Source organism: Lipomyces doorenjongii (assembly GCF_038497915.1).
Source record: "Lipomyces doorenjongii strain NRRL Y-27504 unplaced genomic scaffold V1508scaffold_1, whole genome shotgun sequence".
NCBI lineage: Eukaryota > Fungi > Ascomycota > Lipomycetes > Lipomycetales > Lipomycetaceae > Lipomyces > Lipomyces doorenjongii.
This window is the reverse complement of record NW_027118068.1, coordinates 397,044-414,534: the sequence shown is the minus strand read 5'-3', so window position 1 is coordinate 414,534 and position 17,491 is coordinate 397,044. Positions and strand designations below refer to the sequence as shown.

Sequence of the window (17,491 nt, the reverse complement as noted above, 5' to 3'; positions counted from 1 at the left end):
ATTTTGTTTGTGAACGCGTGAGAAATTAGGCTCTTAGGTTACCCGGATTTGCGCCGCAGTACTCGCGAGACCCTTGTCGCAAGCAATCGATTGAAACCCCACATTTCTTCTTCTCTGTTCATTCTAAATAAATTAATCTTCGGGTGAGCAATACGGGCGATAAGATATGACAAAGAAGCGGTCGCGACACCGACTTGAGGTGTCTGAGGATCAGAGCGTGCAAGGTGCAGAGATCGACTATCTACCACTGTCTCCACAGGCGGTTCTGCGACAGAAACTCGAGTACAAGGGATGGGGAACAATCGAGAGCGATCCTGTGAGTAATCCGAAGTTACGTGGCATACTTATTTAATTCTAAATACTGAAAATTAGAGTATATTTACCAATATTCTAAAGGACGTTGGCGTAAAGGGAGCCAAAGTCGTGGAGATGTACTCAATGGACACAGACTCGCTGCACGAGCTACCGCCTATATTCGGGCTGATTTTCTTATTCAAATGGACTTCAGACGAGGAGGATCAGAAACCGACCAAGCAGCTGAAGAAATCAAATGAGAACACAGAGCATGGTGGCTTGCAAGAGCCGTGGTTCGCGAATCAAGTACCCGATAACGCATGCGCTTCTGTCGCGTTGCTCAATATTGTACTTAACGCATCGTCGAACGGCGGTGAAAGTCGTCTGGAGATTGGTGAGCATCTGCAGCAGTTTCGGGAATTTACGGAGTCGTTTAATCCAACTGCGCGGGGTATGGCGCTCACGAACTTTGATCTCCTGCGGCAAATACATAATCAGTATGCCCAAGCTTCTGAACTACGAGAAGAATGTGTCCGATTGCACCTCCACGCAAAGCGAGCAAAGCGGAAAAGATCAACTTATGAAGAAGAAGAAGACGAGGAAACTTTTCATTTCATCGCGTATGTGCCCGTGTCTGGAGCTGTTTGGCAACTCGATGGCTTGCGAAACGATCCAGTTAAAGTGGGGGAGATGGAGGATATATGCTCGTGGCCGGGTCTGGCACTACCATATATTCAGGAGAGGATTAGTAAGTATTCTCTGGATGAAATTCGGTTTAATTTAATGGCCGTGGTACGTGATGACCAGTCTGAGGAGCAGTCAATCGACGAGTCAGAGCGAGCGCTTAAGGCAGCGGAGATCGTTCTGCAGACAGTTGAGAGGCGGCTGGATATGATAGCGCCTGAGTGGGAAGAAATCATGCCTCCCGGGCGACACCGGGTAGCAATAGATATCAAGTCTGGCCTGGTTATGTTACTGCCCAATGACCGTGCCGAAGTCAGACAAATTCGTGAGGAAGACAGTGTGGACGCACTGATAGACATTCTACACGCGAAGGAAGAGAATCTGGCAATGTTGCGTTCGCAAGTGTCTCAACGACAGTTTTCTCATGCATGTAGCGTTGTACGTTCGAATAATCAGACTATTTTTCACCTGGTGACTTGACTAACGCCTATCTTAGGACTCGACGTACGCGAGCCGCCGGAAGCATGACTACACAAAGTTCTTGCGGCAGCTGATCGTGAAATGCCTGCAGGATGATGAGAACAAAATGTTATTAAAAGCGGCATGTAAGTCACGATGCTAATGTTTAGTTCATATTTAGGTATTCATGCTAGGTGTACGGGATCGTTAGTTAATTGCAAAGAAATATGTTGTAAATAGGGTATTTTTGAGTAAATATGCTGTAAGAGATTGGCAAAGTGCTATACAAATAAATATAGAGTAATAAAATTTAGGGTACTATCAAGCAATCTAGACGACAAAATTTAATTGTTTGTCATGGAGAATATGTAAGTAGATGCTAAGGCATATATTACATGGTAATTCATTTATTATGTATTCCAACCGCATCAAACCCAAATGTCATCTTTTCCGGTACCTCGCGTCTATCGATGCGAGATTTTCTTGTATCATAAACTATTTAGACAGCTAGATGCATTGTTAGCGAACAGTCCAAATGCGAGTGCTCAGCGGACACCTAGGTTGAAGACGTACCGTCGCTCTGTGCTAAGATGTAGTCGATCGCTTGACCGATGGACTTGATCTCGTCGGCTTCCTTACTATGGACGGGTCAATCGGAGAATTACTCGATACTCAGATCAGCATCAACTTACTCTGGGATCTCAATACTAAATTCCTGCATTATTGTCAGCATATTCTCTGTTACATCAATGACGCCCGAATATACCTCCTCAATGGCCATAACGACCTCTACGGCATCCAAGCTGTCAAGACCTAGATCATTGGCAAATGTAGCACTAGGAGTGATCTGATGCATGATTAGTACTATTCGGTACAATTGTCGATTCCTGGCGCTTCTAATACCTTGTCGGGAGAAGTGATCTATGAAGTAGATGTCAGCACGCATTGTCAGTTCACTTCATCGGGAGACGCACCTTGTCGAAGGCCTTGACGACCTCTATGATTCGCGCGGTGACTTCGTCGCGAGAGAGACCAGCGTCTGCAGAGTAGAATCGCTGCTGGACGAATGCGCGTGGTCGGAACACAGCACAGCCGGCAAGAGGTCGGTTAGCGACGCGTGAAATGGACGAGAACTGGCGAGCGGAGACGGGAGCAATCAAGCGGGATGTCACCCGGACATGTCGGAGGAGTTGAGCGCGCAACATTATATCGTGTTAATTCGAGGATGGAGGAGAACAGAAGTGGTGATGGGGAGAAACCAGACGAGTGAATTCAACTCGGAGACAGAAATTTCGTTGTGCTGTCATTCTGTGAGTCAACTGTGACCATGTGTGATCTGTGATCAATTAACTAACGGCAGTGTCCGACCAATCACAACTGAGCCATATTCTTCAGTTTACAGCAACTGACTAAATCAATCTCGAAGATCACGTCCATTGCAGCAAGTAGACACAACATCGCCATCTTCACAATGGTCCTGTCTACAGTGCCTCTACTCTTCCGGTCCACCAGGACGCCGCTATTGAGAACTGCGTTCTCGCCCAACGCAGTCCGCGCCTTCTCGGTGTCTGTTGTCGCCGCCGCGGAGCCCGCACCTGGTGCCTATCCCAAGGGATTCCGTTTACCGCGTCCCGAGGCCTGGGACGAAGGTGATTCCGCGCTCGATCGCGCTGGCCGCCTCTATCTCATGACCGAGCTCTTCCGCGGCATGTACGTCGTTCTAGAGCAGTACTTCCGCGCGCCATACACCATCTACTATCCTTTCGAAAAGGGCCCGATCTCCCCACGATTCCGTGGTGAACACGCACTGCGGCGGTATCCGTCCGGCGAAGAGCGATGCATCGCTTGCAAACTGTGTGAGGCCATTTGTCCGGCCCTCGCCATTACTATCGACGCAGAGGAGCGCATAGACGGCAGCCGACGCACGACAAAGTACGACATCGACATGACGAAGTGCATTTACTGCGGTCTCTGCCAGGAGTCCTGCCCAGTTGACGCCATCGTCGAAACTCCTAACGTCGAGTACTCGACCGAGACTCGCGAGGAGCTGCTGTACAACAAGGAGAAGCTGCTGGCAAACGGCGATAAGTGGGAGCAGGAGATCCAGTTTGGGCTCGACGCCGACTCTCAGTACCGTTAATCGCTATTCATCGTGGCAATTTATAAATCATTATATTTCTGTAAAATCGTCCTATCGGTCACATTGTCACTATTATCTAGGACGGTTACAATCTAAGGGTTATGATTTGGTATAGATGGGTCTGTTCTATTTGACTTAAGGGATGGCGGAATGGTGATGTATGTATATAAAATAAACAGTCATAGTTTTATGATATACCAATTAACATCCGATATGTGAGGGTTTATGACAATTATATTACCGCCTTTAAGTGAAACCGTCTATACATAACATTAAGTTCTATGCAAACCGGATATTGCGGTAGGAGGCGCCATCGATCATGGCCTCCCTCGTCAGCGCAGAGAGATGTCCCTCCCCATTCTCCGCCTCCTTCACCGCAATGTGCGTTCTGATTGATTTCAATATGCTCGCCGTACGACTGTTAGCCTCAACACCGTTAACAATCATTTCCTCCAGCAAGGACTTGCATCCAAAAAGGTCCATGAAATAGTCCCACTTCAGCTGTAATACCTCATTATAGACATCGATAGTACATCCCATAATATACGATTGAATTCCATATTTCCGCGCCCGATCGAACACCGACAGCGCGCCATACGCATCGTGAAAATTAGAAACCATGATCCGCATGGCCCGAGTCAACAGATACGGGTAATTCTTTGCGATATTAGGTGCCATAACGATTTCTTTGCTTGTTCGCTCGAAATACTCTGCCGCATGTTTGAACGGCTGGTAGACCTCGCGTTCGAGCATTGTATCCAGCTCCTTATCGGTACGACACGACCGCATCCGCTCGATCATGCCTTTCAGTGACGCAATGCGATCCCGTTCGGCCTCCTCGGTCTCTCTATCCATGTACTCTGGCGGCAGTTCTCCAAATTCACCTCGCTGTCTCCTCACTCGTGCTGACAGTTCTCTCAGAGATGGCGGATATGCCTCCACGCCGGCCTCCACGTTTGAAATTTGCATCCACGACAACGGATCAATGGCCCTCTGTACCCGCGGAATATTCCAATCAACTCCTTCTACATTCCTATGCTGCCGCGCTCGAAATACCATCGAGCCCTTCACCGAACTCATAGGCATACTACCATTGCCAGCTTTGTTCGCAGCCTTCTCCTTCTTCGTTTCTTTCTGTCTTTCGGTCCGCCCTTTCAAAACCTGTCCAAACAACGACTCAAAAATAGATTTCTCCTTAACAGTAGCAGCGCCAGCATTTGATCGCAACTGCGCTTGCCGACGTTGGTATCTCTCCGCTTGACCTTCCTCCGAAGCCTTATTTGAATAATATGCCACTGACCGCGCATTTCCCGCAACGCCATACGGAACTTCGCTTTTTAGGTAGTCCCATCCACTTAACTTATCCTCGCTATTTATCGAGGCGGACTGCGCTGCCACGGACTGTGCTTGTTCTATGGAATCTGTGGGTTGCGATTTCGACGTTTCTCGCAGTGTCGCGCGGAGGAGTTCGTCTACCAGCGAGCTTGCGCTCCATTGACTATTGTGTCGCATAAGTTGGATTGCCTTGTTAGAGTAGGTTAATCGCCTGCTGATTGGCATTGTGATTATCGTTGTCTACTCGTGATGATGCGTCGTCGAAGTTGAATATCTTAAGGTGAGAGAAAATTCGTTGGGACATCTCTGGAAGTTGACGCATAAATTGAGTGCATCACAGAACGGATGATGTCAGTAACACATCTCGGGCAGTTTGATTCACCACTGCACATCTCAATATTGCCAGTTACTCAAACCTTCGAGATACCAACATGACAAAGAAAAAGAACAAGCAGAAAAATCTAAACGATCATTCCAACAGCGGCAGCGAAAGCAGCAGCAAGAAGACGCCATGCTACTTCTACAAACAAGGTACTTTCCCTACTTGTCCAGAGCAGCTACGTTAAACGGATATCACCGTAACAATATTGAGTAAATGTTGCTAATCTGTTATTAGGAAACTGTGCTAAAGGCAACAGCTGTCCTTTCCTCCATGAAGGAGCGAATGCAGCACAATCGCAAGCTAAACAGTCGAAATATTCCAACGCACTAAACGTCGTTGATAATTCCGATTTCAGTCTTTCTGGTTCGTAAATTAGCCCGCGTTGTCTCTGATCTGGGAGTGGCGTAGAACTACCAATACTAACCAAATTCTAGACTTCGACCGACAAGAATTTCGAGAAACTGTGTCACGGCCTCCTGTATATTACTATTCCAGTTTCGCGGTCACAAAAGGTGGTCACAGAGGTATTATCAATGACCGCGACATTTCGCCGGAGGAATTACGGTATTTCGCATATGAATCGAAGGAAATGGGTGAATACGAAATATATGTACGACTTTATTTACGACAGAGTAAGCAACAGAAAGAGTAAACGGACTAACGGAATATAGGAATCAATAGCAGATACTGCACGCCAAGATATGCTTAATCTCTTCGAATTTATAAACAACAATATGGACAAGGCAGAACGGTATATTGAGATCGCCAGGCAACGGTCGGACTCTGAAATCAAGAACTTTTTACCACCAGACGAGGTTCATAATGATAATGCTATTGGATTATTGGCCATTCGATTTTTGCAAGGGAATACAACCGTGTTCAATGAGTTGAAGAAACGAATTCAAGAGAGGAAAACAGGCGATGGGATCGGTACTCTGAGTAGTAATACTGCGACATTTGGACAGAGTGTTGCGCAACCCGCGTCGCCGTTCGGGAACGCACAGCAGGCGTGGCAACCACGACCTTCGCAAGCGCCTGAATTTGGTGCACGACTGGGTGGCACTGCCCATTTATCATCAGATTTTGGATCCTCTCCAGTGCCACCACCAACAACGAATAATATCCCAAGAGGTTTTGGATCCTCGTCGCTCGGTTCGTCCCTCCAACAACAGCCAACAAGTGCACAAACGTCTACGTTGGGTGCGCATCCAGAGAGTAAACAGAACGCGTTGGCATTCGCAGTCCCTCCTCCGGCAGCCGCAAACCCCTGTTCTTCGATTTTTGGATCATCGTCTTTTGGTTCATCTTTTCAACCACAGCCTACCTCTCAGCCAGCAGCATTTGGAGCGCCTCTAAGCGGCGCTTCTGAGTTTGGACGGTTGGCGTCAAATAACGCCAGCAGTGGTAATACAAGCGCTTCCTCTTCGCTATCGTCTTTCAGCAGTTTTGGACCCTCAGCTCAACAATCCTCGCCAGTTTCATTTGGAGGACATCTAGGAAATTCCACAACGCAATCTCCCATATCTGCTTTCGGATCGTTCGAAACTACAAAGTCAGTCCCCCCGCCGCCGTTAGCAAACAACTCAGCGTCCGTATTCGGTTCATCGTTCTTCGGATCACGTCCGACTCCCGCATTTGGATCATCCACTTTCGGCTCTGCACCGGCATCAGCAGCAGTAATTAAGCCGGTGTTCGGGCAAACCGGGTTATCTGCATTTGCGAACAATGCGTCGCCTTTCGGCAGCTTCGCGTCATCGCAACAACAAGCATCCCAATTCACTGCTAGACCGGAAGACAAGACCACGGCAGATCAGTCAAAGCCGTTCGCTGCCTTCTCTATGGGCAGCGGATCAGCGTTTCCAGCATTTGCACAAATTGGCGGTAGTACTGCGTCGCCGTTTGGCGCGTTTGCGGAGCAGCAGAAGAGCGGACCGACACCATTCACCGCGATATCGCAGCTGGATGAAAATATCTCGAGGCCTTTTGCACCGTTTACGACCCAGCAGAATAAAGATAAGGCAGCACCATCGCCTATTGACGCAGCGTCGATACGGGGAAACGCTGGCACAGCGTCTATGCTTGCACAGCAGTTCCAGCAGCAAACACACGTACAAACGGAACAACCACAATCATTATTACCTCAGCAACAGGACGATTCAGAAATGGACGGACGACAAAGAGAATGGACTATAGGAGGGGCAGATGCTGCCTCAATGCAGGCAAAGGCCCAAACAGCAGGGTCGACGCAGGGCAAGGTGGTAACTGGTTACTATACTACGCGCGCAATGCAACGCTTCCCGATCTCTTCCCAAGAAATAGAGAATAATAACTTCCCTGGTTTACCCCCGCGGCCGCGATCCAAGATGGAACAGATGTACGCGTACTTCCTCCAGCACAGTCGCCAGACGCTGAAGCCCGACATGATTAATCCCAATACTGGGTATGCCGCGTTTTTACAAAGCGCAGGTGACACGTACTTGCCTGATATCAGCGACCTGACGCTGGAAGAGAAAGCCGCGTTTGAGGCGAAGACGTATGAACTTGGGAAAGTGCCGGAGATTGCGCCACCTTTGCAGTATATGTAGACACATAAACAACGTATCAGTATTGTGCATATCTAAGGCATGCGTAATTTGGTGTATATAAGTATAATGTCAGGTTTCGTTCATGAATTGTAAATTAAATGCGGTAATTTGACCTGATCAAAATCATATTCTCAACATTCAGTCTGACGTGCATCAGGCGTTAAGAAATCGAGATTGTATGTTCGTTGGAACACGATCATCGAACGCAAAATGGCTATTTTTGACTTCTTGTATTTACTTTTGACTGAAAGAAATATTACAATACATGTCTCGTGGCGATGTAACTGGAAAACGTAAAAACCCTACCCAAAGCACCTTCCTTCTTATCTAAGCAGCAACGGTAACCTCGACCTCGACACCTGGCTCAATGTTGAAAGATGTAATTTGCTTGACGGCTCCAGAAGGAGCTTCCAGACTAATAGAACCGTTAGCATTGGCACTTGAAAAGACGATACTGAAATGGACGTACTCAATCAAGCGCTTGTGGATGCGCATCTCGTAGGCATCCCAGGTCTTGGAACCCTCACCATTAGGGGCTAAACAGAAGGTTAGCTTCTTATCAAAATCAAAGATATTTAGATCCTTGTCTTCCAAAGGTCACAAGTAGATAATAGACGATCTCAGCTCGTGCACCTCTCAAATGCAGATATACAGGGGATTCTTACTCTTTCGGGTGGAAATGCGTAAAGCCTTGGTAGGTAGTCTGACCGGTCCCTTAACCTTCATGTGCTGCTCCTTCGCCCGGAAAATGAGCTCGTTAGAGACTATACGGTCATGTCAGTTTATTCTGTCCATCAGCGAATAGCGATCACATCCAAATCAGGCAGATGTCCAGCATCTTAGTCAATATCATTGTGTCAAGAATCGTCAATCTAATTTTCAATCCTCTCACTGATTCCAACCAAGATGCCATCAGACCCATCCTGCCTGCCCGTAGTCGTCATTCGTCAGTCCATAACATACCCTTCTCCAACTGCTGGACCTTTCGCGAGGTCATGGTGATGCGGAATTTCTTAAGGTCAGGCGCCTCCAAGCCCGCAGCTTTCTCCTTGTCGTAGCTCATGGTATTGTGTAGAATTGATGGTCACAGGTGATGGTGAGATGCCAAACAGACAGACTTATTGCATGGGTGCGCAAGCACTTTCGGCGATGGTGCTCGTCTGGCTGTCAGTGGCCGGGGTACCGCAGTTTGCCATACTGCAGCGCGTACCAGAAGTCTAAGTAGTGGTCTGAAGTTTCTATGCAGCGGTCGTGACTGTGTTTTGCTATTCTTAGGGTTTTTAAGTTAGGGCATGAGGGTTTAGGTTAGGGTTCATCTCACTTGCGGACGCGTCTGACGAGCTTCTTGGGACTAAATCCCAATCTGTACACGCGTCGCGCGGCGCGCTTCCAACCTCAATCGCGATCGCTTAAACTATATCAATAATATTTGAAACCCGTGATTTAAAAGTCGTCTTCGGCTACTGCGGCTTTCTTCCTAGGTGGCATAATGCCTCTAGTATCCATAGATCAGGTTTTATCACGCGTGCAGGGCACTGCGGAGCGGTCTCATGCCTTGAAGAGTGCGATGCCGCTGACAACTCCTACTGTACGTCCCTCCTACTGCCATAACTCCTGGGTCAGTCACTAACTATATGGTAGCCTATACAACAGCATGCATCGTTTATTTCCAGTCAAGAATCATCTACAAAGCAACTCTGCACTCCGTCCGGACCATCACTCTCAACAATAACTTCTGCGACGCCATCTTTGACGTCGTCTCCGCCATCATCACCGCTGAGTAATCCTGATAGACCATCTCTAACTCAGGACGCAGTGGTATATGGAGAATGGAAAGAAAGGTGTCCTTATTCGGCCAGTTTCTCTAAAGACGAGGATTACAAAAATGCAGACGCTGATACCGAGTATACTTGCGGAGACATACGTGGCGCTCGACATAGTCGTCACGGCGCCGTTTCGCTAGAGGATCCGCCCAAATATCCGATTGTTTCCGACCGACAGCTTATGCCAGCTGGTGCCGTAGGCGACCGATCCGAACGCGTTCTGTCCGGCTCGACAGTGTTTGAACCGTTCGTGGAGGATGTTGATACCGAATCGCCACTAAGCTCCCGTAGCCGAAAGATCAGGAAAACAGCTGCCGCTTTTGAATCCGATGTCGTACGGATATCACCAGCGAAGAAAGCACGCAAGTCACTGAACTGCGAGGACGAGCCAGTGCGACGATCGAGGCGGACGAGGATGAGACCGCTAGAGTACTGGAAAAATGAAAGAATCGTTTATAACCTCGTGCGGGATGAAGAGAGGGGACAAGCCGTGCCGACAATTAAGTCTATTATCAGAGCTAGTCCGGAAATCAACGAGGAGGTGCCCGAAAGTACAAAGAGGAGATCGGATCCTACTCCATTGGAAACGGATTCCACACCCAAAACAGTCAAAACTCAGCGAGCCATTGACAGCGATGTAACTGGCGAGTTCGACTTGATCGACGCCAGTGCCGGAGAAGAAATTGTCACAGAGGTGGAGGAGTATCCTAGCGGGGAGAGAATAACTAGAAGGGTAGCGATTCCTTCTACGTCCCTTTCATATATTACTGTATCTAACGAATCATCGAATTTTGAATTTGTTAAGACATTTGAGGAAGAAGGGGGATTCCTTGCTACCGGTGTCGTGAGGTTACCAACCAATGCAGGATCCAAAGGATGTCGGAGAACGCGTGCCAATGCGCTCGCATTTTGTGTTTTGGAAGGGACTGTCAAGGTCGTCTTAAACCAAGAAGTTGCATTCAAGATACAGCGAGGTGGACACTTTCTGGTGCCCAGAGGCAACTCGTACAGCTTGGAAAACGTCGGCAAGGAGATGGCTGTATTATTTTACACGCAGGGAACGGATTCATTCTACAATGTCATTCAACATCAGGAGGAGACTGTCAAGGAGATATGATATTGCTATGTCTGGAATACGACGAGTTTTATTATAAATGGATGTGTAACTAGGGATATGGTCGTACGGCATTTTAGGTGTCTAATTTCGGTTATTGCGTTGTCTTCGTTTGCCTGCTTCGATGTTATAGATAATGTTAGACTGTTTGGTTATCTAGTCGTTGACTTGCAGAACCTTCTTGACCGAACGTCATCTCATCACCGGTTCGCCTCACTCAAACTGCGCGCCGCCAAAACCTTCGTAACTTCCCAACCAAACTCTAGAGCTTGAATAACGTTATAACCTCACTCTAACCAGCAGGCAAACACACACGGTGTTCAATATTAATTTTAATTATCACCAGCTTGATTCATTCAATCCAACTCCAATTTGGGCGCATACATGCACTAGTGGTTCACCGGTTACTCGAGTCCGTCGAGTACAACACAACAGCGAGTGTATCACAATCTCGTCGCACGTCGGTCCATCGCAACGCACCACAATGCCAGAACTTTCAGCGAAAGATCTATTCGAAAAGGATCTATCCCTACGGTCACCATTTCCGCGTGGAAATAATGTGTCGCAGTCGTCCACGCCGAGTCGTCCTGCTCGGATTGGTCCACCCATGTTTGCTCCACCAAAACCTGCGTCTGCATTCAAGCCACCGACGTCAGCTACCAAGTTAATTGCACCTAGCGCGCGAAGACCGAGTGTTGGCGATGCGAATAATAAGCTGCAGAAGTTGTTCTATCAGAGCCCAATGCCACGGGTATGCATTGTTTGATAGCTGGCCATTACTTGAGTGATGCTAATTGTGGGACAAAGATATCAAATCCCGCTCTCACTAGGTACAATCTAACAATGTCGAGTCCGAGATTGGGCACTGTTGCGGCGCCTGTGAGCCCAAGTTACACCAGTGCGACAATCACGCCAGGATACAGCAATTCCTGGAAATCAACACCGCCAGCAGCACCGAAAGACAATTTCCGACATTCACCACCGCCACGGCAAATACAGCCGGTCGCCCCACCACCTCCAGTACCAGCACATGTACCACCACAGCAGAATGAGCCTATGCCAGCACCACTGCCAGTTCCGACAAAGTCGGCTACACCGCAAGGTGAAGTACCGTCGGCACCTCCCGATGCGCCGCCAAAAAGTAGGGGTCTCGGATTTAGGATTGGTGATTTAATAAGCTTGGTATCTGGAGTACGGCATTCTGCTGAGCCGGAAAAATCTCCTTTGAATGAAGCTTCGCCTGTTCAACGAGCAAGTACAGCCAGTGAGACGTTTTATGCAGAGAAGGAACCTAGTACCGATATTCTAATAGATAATGCCGCATCTGACTCACAGTCGTTGAGCAGTAACAGCAGCATTTCATCAAATTTTACGCCATCCAGCGCCAGTTCTACTACGAATGCAAATACTACGAAAGGATTATTGCCTTCTGGATCAATCGCAAAGCGAACGCAGAAGAATAGAATGATCTCTATCCCCGAGCCATTACCACAGCTAAGCTCGATTGGAATCTATGAGTCGCGAGCATCGTCTGAGAGCCCAATCGTCTCATCAAGGAGGAAAGTGAAAAAACGTCCTACGTCGCCCGGACGCGCGCCAGCAACTGTGGCGAAAGTCTTGCGCGGGAGAGGGATACAAAAAGGACGGCATGGGCGATCGAGTGTTATAGGGCGACAGGTGGGCCAGAATGCGTCAAAATCTGTCACGAATTCTGCCAGAAGATCGCTCCGCGAGCGTTCGTCTCCATCCACAGAGGCTGAATCGGATTCAGACGAACACGTTGACCAGTATGAGCCGCAAGAGAATCAGAAGAAGCCAGTTATGGCAGTGCAGGAGTCTGGCGCACAAGAGATTCCTGAATCTGAACCTGAATCTGCCAGTCCAGCGAATGCGCCTTCATCAGAGCGAGCGGCATGGGGCCAAAATATTATCATTGAGTCAGATAGTAACGAGGCAAATGTCGTTCGAGGATCTCAAAATGCAGATTTGTCTGTGACTCCACCTGCCTTATCGGCGCTCAAGCGTGCCAAGAGACAGCCTCGCGCTCTTCCTGAAGAGCAACCGAGTCGGCGGTCAGGTCGTACTCGTGTCAAACCACTTGAGTACTGGCGTAACGAGAGGATCGTGTACTGTCTCGTGCATGATGATGCGCGTGGCGATGTTGTTCCGAGTATTCGCCATATTGTCCGTGCGGAAGACGATCGTGCGGACCATAGCGGAGCTGGAAAGAAACGGCGACGAAGTGTTACTACGTGATCGGAGGAAGATTCTACTGTACTTTTAGGGTGTTTACGTATGCGCTATTTTTGTTGTTGGGAATACTCTGCGGCGTTATATATGGTGGTTATATCTATAATTCTTAGTTAGTTAGTGTACAGTAGAGGATTGTATATTATGCCAGTGCTGAATGCAGCATCGATCCGTTGTTGGGGGCGTAATCCATATCTAAGCTTTTGTACTATATCAGAAAACTGGACTCCTACTCCCACAATAAATGGCGTGGTATATTATATACATGTTCCGTATCCCAGCTAAAATACAAATTATATGTCACAATCTTTTACAAGCATACTACTTTGCAGCCAATGGTTGACTGATTTCGCTCTTGCTATTTCTGGCCCCGGGTCGTTCGTCAATAAACGAAACCGCCTTGAAAGCGGCTTCGTAAAACGAGAACATGACCATGCTGGAAATAGTTACGCGAAATAGTCGTGGCATCATACCACTGAATAGCTTCCGTGGGCCTTCGGTAGTGAAAATTTGGTAAGTACAGAGAAGGTTGTTACCGCGTGCTGCTTCGCGGCCCGAGAGTGTCTGCATTCGAGTTTTGACTACGTCAATGGGCATTGTCGTGATGCTATCCTTTAATTAGTGTCTAGCACCAAGAGATCAATAATTAAAGACTTGCTTACACAGCGGCGTAGCTCGCTAGGAGTTCGAGACATGTGGCCCAGGCTGGTGACAGTCTATCGCCTGGTGTCACGAAGCCATCCGCCATCTGCCGCAGCGAATTGTACGCTGTGAATCGTACTGCCGACGCCGCCCCTTGCCGCAATAATGTCGGGAAAAATCCGTACAAAAGGCCTAGAGGTCCGTGGAGTTGCACTATCCGCTTAAAAGTCGCGAACGTACCGGCAGGAGATGTCGCAAGCGAGCTAATCTGTCTAATCTTCGCAACTACACGACCCAATTAGTATCAACACCTCTCCTCTGAGCTTAGATTGACTGCACACCTTCAAAAGGAACTAACACCGTCGACTCCAAGAACCCAGCCAATAATCCCGCCGCCAGCGACTTCGGTGCCGAAATTTGCCCGTTCTCATCCGCGATCTGTTTACTCAAGAAATCGTACGTTACGAACCTAACTACAGTTTTGGTTCCATTGCCAAGCATCATAGTCCCGCATCCTCTGAACAGCTTCAATGTCAGAGCCGGCCGGCCAATTTTGTCTATCAAGGCCGTCGGCAACTGACTTCTCACTTTGTGGTATTCGAGTGGATCTACAACTCGTCAGCGCGAACTCGTTTCCCAGCACTCCCACGCGTCAATAAAACAACAAATATAAATGAGTGCTAGATACTTACATGTCAGTCCAATCTCTGCCGTTCCTGCGAGTATACCAGCGGCCAATAATCTTGGGAGAGATCCCTACGTATATACAGTCAATTACAACCATACAGTGACTTTATCTTTTGGATTTCTTTCTTGGACGAATATAACTTCGAAATACTTACATCTTGGCTAGTATGGGCTGACATCTTGTGAATATTTCGAGGTCCACCGGGTGTCAGTTTGAGGTTGATCTTTCAATGTTCGCGTTGGGAGATGACTGTCCCACAATCGAAGTGCTTCCTACAAGCCAACTTATTTTCCGTGCAGATTAGAACACCGTACAAGGTTCGGTAACTACATGCACTTGCCAACATGCCTAACTCGACGTCAATAAATGTCATATACTTTTGAAAATAAGTCCTCCACAGCAATGCCAAAAATTACTGACATAATCTATAAAGCGCTACGGGAACCAGTGGTAAGAGGGAGACCGCGATATCTGTATATTCTTGCAGAATTGTACATACAACCTAGACTAAAACAAACCTTATACTAAAAGTACACTGCAACATGATCAACACGACATGCAGACACCACGAATCCCTCTCTTAAAAGAAAAACAGGCGTTTTATAAGTTTTAACGTTTTTTTCTATGCTTTTCTCCCATAATGAAGCTATCCATCGCTCTCGTCCTCCGTTACTCGATAACATCGTAACACGTATCTCATAACATAGCAGAAACACCACACAAACAAATGCATTACCACCTATATCACCATTCAACAGTCCAGGTAATCAATTACGACGATTTTGAAGTCGTGGTCCCTGCTGTCGAGGGTGGCCGCCATGACTTCGCTGTTGTGGGGTACGCTGTTGGCGCTGCTGGTGTTGCTGGTGTTGCTGGTGTTGCTGGTGTTGCTGTTGTTGCTGATGTTGTAATTGCTGTTGCTGATGGTTCTGTTGCTGCTGCGGTGGCTGCGGTTGCAGGGGAATCTGTGGGCGAGGAATAGTTTCAGGGGAGTCATAGACATACAGACGCTTGTCAATGGTGTGTGGAATGGGCGCGATTTCCGTTCCTAGCTCCTGCTCGATCTTATAGAGGTTAAATCTGTCGTCCCAGTTGATGAGATTGATCGCAAGACCAAGATGGCCGAAACGGCCAGATCGACCGATACGGTGAAGATATGTCTCCGCGTTCTTGGGAAAGTCAAAGTTGATGACGACATTCACGGCCTGAATATCAATACCTCTGGTGAGTAGATCGGAGCAAACTAAGTTTCTGCAAACACCGTTTCTAAAGTCGTGGAAAACACGGTTGCGGTGCGCCTGCAGCATACGCGCATGACTGTAAAAGCAGGAGTAGCCAAGTTCGGTGATCTTTTTGGCGAGAAGCTCCACTCTGTTGGTAGAATTACAAAAGATAATCGATTGGTTGATTTGGAGCTAGTACAATGTTAGCACACATTACATCACTGCCATAACATTAGGTTACCTTGGAGAAGAGAGTGTTCAAGCAGTGGACCTTCTGCTTCTCTTCAACGAAAGCGTAATACTGTGTGATACCACGAAGGGTAAGTTCGTCCATCAAATTAATCTCGTATGGCTTGGTAAGATATTTGTCCTACTTGCGAATTAGCACCGACTTCACTTAAGTATTCGCCACATTCACTTACCATAAAGCTCTTGACGACAAGAGGGAAGGTAGCGCTAAAAAGCAGTATCTGGCGGCTAGGATAAAAGTGTGAGAGCAATTGCTCAATGATAGGGGTGAATTCGGGAGAAAGAAGCTTGTCAGCTTCATCCATGATGAACATGGGACATTCACTGAAGTCGGCAACACCCTTGCCGGCAAGATCGAGGATACGACCTGGAGTGCCGACCATGATGTGCACAGTGTCGTGCAGGCGCACGATATCGTCCTTTAGGGTGGTACCACCAGTGGTGACCATGACATTAATGTTCAAATGCTTCCCAAGTGTCTTGCAAACTTGCGAGGTCTGGAGGGCAAGCTCTCGTGTGGGGACAAGAATGAGTGCCTGGATCTTGTCGCTCTTGGGATTCACCTTTTCCAGCGCGGGAATAACGAATGCGGCAGTCTTGCCGGTACCGTTCTTTGCTCGAGCAAGAATATCCCGACCGGCTAAAGCGACAGGTATAGACTCCTCCTGAATTGGTGACGGCTTTTCGAAACCCGCCTCAAAGATTCCCATCAACAGCTCTCGCTTCAAATAATAGTCTTCGAATTCACTACCCTTAGTATCTGTAACATCTTCAGTCTGTGGTCGAATGTCTTTCTTTGGTCGATTTATTTGTGATTTCCAGGTGTCGGAGCTGAATGATCGATATAAGTGTTAGCACAGGCGGTTCAATCTCAAACTGGAGTCCAACGCCCCAAACCAGTAGCTTCGACGGCAAACAATCGGAGACAAAGTGTGTCACTTACGCAAGTGAAGTCGCTTCTAATTGGTTAGCTAAAGCTGTAGTCATCTTGAGATATGTTGTGAGTTGGATATGGAGAAATCAAATTGCGTTCGAAAGGTCCGAAGATTCGTGAAATATCGCTCTATCAAATAAAAGGAGTATATGTTATGAGTGGAAGTGCCAGTGATTCAATCGACAAAATTCAGTAAAAGTAATGAGGAGCCACGGTTATGAGATTGGATTAATATGATGGTAAGATGGATGAGCTCGAAGAGTAGGTGGGGGATGGTGGAGAAGGAAAAACGCAAGCAGAAAAACAAAGTCGTGGCTTGGTTAGAGCTGCGTGACTCCCATCGCCACAGCAGTTGGGTGAGGGTCATGTGACCCCCTGCGAGGATCGCAACCTTTGCAGATGAAGACTAAGTCTTCAATCGCAGTTCCAGAGAGCTTCGAACTTTACGTGCAGAGACCGGTGCGTACTGAAGGTGCTGCTTTAGTATTAAGGCTGTGTTGTTTCGGTTGGTATTCGCGTTGAGTTTAATATCTTTTGATTGGCTTCGTATTTGCGCTTTGTTTGTCTCGTGTTCTTTGTAGAACCTTTCAGGAATTTAATGGAAAAATACTGGGAGCCCGCCAGACTATGACACTGAGAAAATGAAGAATGCAGGGCGGTGGTCATGAGACCTCGGCATTTTGTTCGTA

At 47.7% G+C, this 17,491-nt stretch overlaps 10 protein-coding genes across 10 annotated transcripts; 5 read left to right on the top strand and 5 right to left on the bottom strand.

Moving 5' to 3' along the window:
• Nucleotides 1–91: 91 nt before the first annotated feature.
• On the top strand, nt 92–1,756 carry V1508DRAFT_378825 (ubiquitin carboxyl-terminal hydrolase). The gene is made up of 3 exons (XM_066937639.1): nt 92–316; nt 373–1,416; nt 1,475–1,756. Exons 1-3 carry the CDS (start codon nt 167–169, stop codon nt 1,598–1,600), a joined length of 1,320 nt encoding a protein of 439 aa, XP_066799069.1. The 5' UTR covers nt 92–166; the 3' UTR covers nt 1,601–1,756.
• Nucleotides 1,710–2,689, bottom strand: V1508DRAFT_407790 (acyl carrier protein-like protein). Its single transcript, XM_066938916.1, has 6 exons — nt 2,412–2,689; nt 2,341–2,358; nt 2,204–2,284; nt 2,130–2,152; nt 2,011–2,075; nt 1,710–1,944 (listed from the first exon to the last, which is right to left on the bottom strand). Exons 1-6 carry the CDS (start codon nt 2,640–2,642, stop codon nt 1,937–1,939), a joined length of 426 nt encoding a protein of 141 aa, XP_066799068.1. The 5' UTR covers nt 2,643–2,689; the 3' UTR covers nt 1,710–1,936.
• A 63-nt stretch (nt 2,690–2,752) lies between these two features.
• V1508DRAFT_407788 (uncharacterized protein) lies at nt 2,753–3,943 on the top strand. Its single transcript, XM_066938915.1, has one exon. It carries the CDS (start codon nt 2,909–2,911, stop codon nt 3,575–3,577), a length of 669 nt encoding a protein of 222 aa, XP_066799067.1. The 5' UTR covers nt 2,753–2,908; the 3' UTR covers nt 3,578–3,943.
• Nucleotides 3,739–5,196, bottom strand: V1508DRAFT_407787 (uncharacterized protein). Its single transcript, XM_066938914.1, has one exon. The coding sequence runs from the start codon at nt 5,135–5,137 to the stop codon at nt 3,857–3,859; it is 1,281 nt and encodes a 426-aa protein (XP_066799066.1). The 5' UTR covers nt 5,138–5,196; the 3' UTR covers nt 3,739–3,856.
• Nucleotides 5,194–8,095, top strand: V1508DRAFT_407785 (uncharacterized protein). Its single transcript, XM_066938913.1, has 4 exons — nt 5,194–5,443; nt 5,529–5,657; nt 5,729–5,904; nt 5,966–8,095. Exons 1-4 carry the CDS (start codon nt 5,344–5,346, stop codon nt 7,877–7,879), a joined length of 2,319 nt encoding a protein of 772 aa, XP_066799065.1. The 5' UTR covers nt 5,194–5,343; the 3' UTR covers nt 7,880–8,095.
• On the bottom strand, nt 7,921–9,057 carry V1508DRAFT_407782 (40S ribosomal protein uS10). The gene is made up of 4 exons (XM_066938912.1): nt 8,843–9,057; nt 8,545–8,643; nt 8,349–8,415; nt 7,921–8,294 (listed from the first exon to the last, which is right to left on the bottom strand). Exons 1-4 carry the CDS (start codon nt 8,940–8,942, stop codon nt 8,207–8,209), a joined length of 354 nt encoding a protein of 117 aa, XP_066799064.1. The 5' UTR covers nt 8,943–9,057; the 3' UTR covers nt 7,921–8,206.
• Nucleotides 9,058–9,265: 208 nt separating this feature from the next.
• V1508DRAFT_407780 (Mif2/CENP-C like-domain-containing protein) lies at nt 9,266–11,095 on the top strand. Its single transcript, XM_066938911.1, has 2 exons — nt 9,266–9,467; nt 9,521–11,095. Exons 1-2 carry the CDS (start codon nt 9,369–9,371, stop codon nt 10,817–10,819), a joined length of 1,398 nt encoding a protein of 465 aa, XP_066799063.1. The 5' UTR covers nt 9,266–9,368; the 3' UTR covers nt 10,820–11,095.
• Nucleotides 11,081–13,348, top strand: V1508DRAFT_407778 (uncharacterized protein). The gene is made up of 2 exons (XM_066938910.1): nt 11,081–11,567; nt 11,624–13,348. Exons 1-2 carry the CDS (start codon nt 11,301–11,303, stop codon nt 13,070–13,072), a joined length of 1,716 nt encoding a protein of 571 aa, XP_066799062.1. The 5' UTR covers nt 11,081–11,300; the 3' UTR covers nt 13,073–13,348.
• V1508DRAFT_407776 (mitochondrial carrier domain-containing protein) lies at nt 13,160–14,823 on the bottom strand. The gene is made up of 6 exons (XM_066938909.1): nt 14,745–14,823; nt 14,551–14,679; nt 14,401–14,464; nt 14,050–14,316; nt 13,729–13,993; nt 13,160–13,673 (listed from the first exon to the last, which is right to left on the bottom strand). Exons 2-6 carry the CDS (start codon nt 14,572–14,574, stop codon nt 13,388–13,390), a joined length of 906 nt encoding a protein of 301 aa, XP_066799061.1. The 5' UTR covers nt 14,575–14,679; nt 14,745–14,823; the 3' UTR covers nt 13,160–13,387.
• Nucleotides 14,722–17,090, bottom strand: V1508DRAFT_407772 (P-loop containing nucleoside triphosphate hydrolase protein). Its single transcript, XM_066938908.1, has 5 exons — nt 16,812–17,090; nt 16,042–16,699; nt 15,861–15,989; nt 14,817–15,811; nt 14,722–14,744 (listed from the first exon to the last, which is right to left on the bottom strand). Exons 1-4 carry the CDS (start codon nt 16,853–16,855, stop codon nt 15,164–15,166), a joined length of 1,479 nt encoding a protein of 492 aa, XP_066799060.1. The 5' UTR covers nt 16,856–17,090; the 3' UTR covers nt 14,722–14,744; nt 14,817–15,163.
• Between the last annotated feature and the right edge of the window lie 401 nt (nt 17,091–17,491).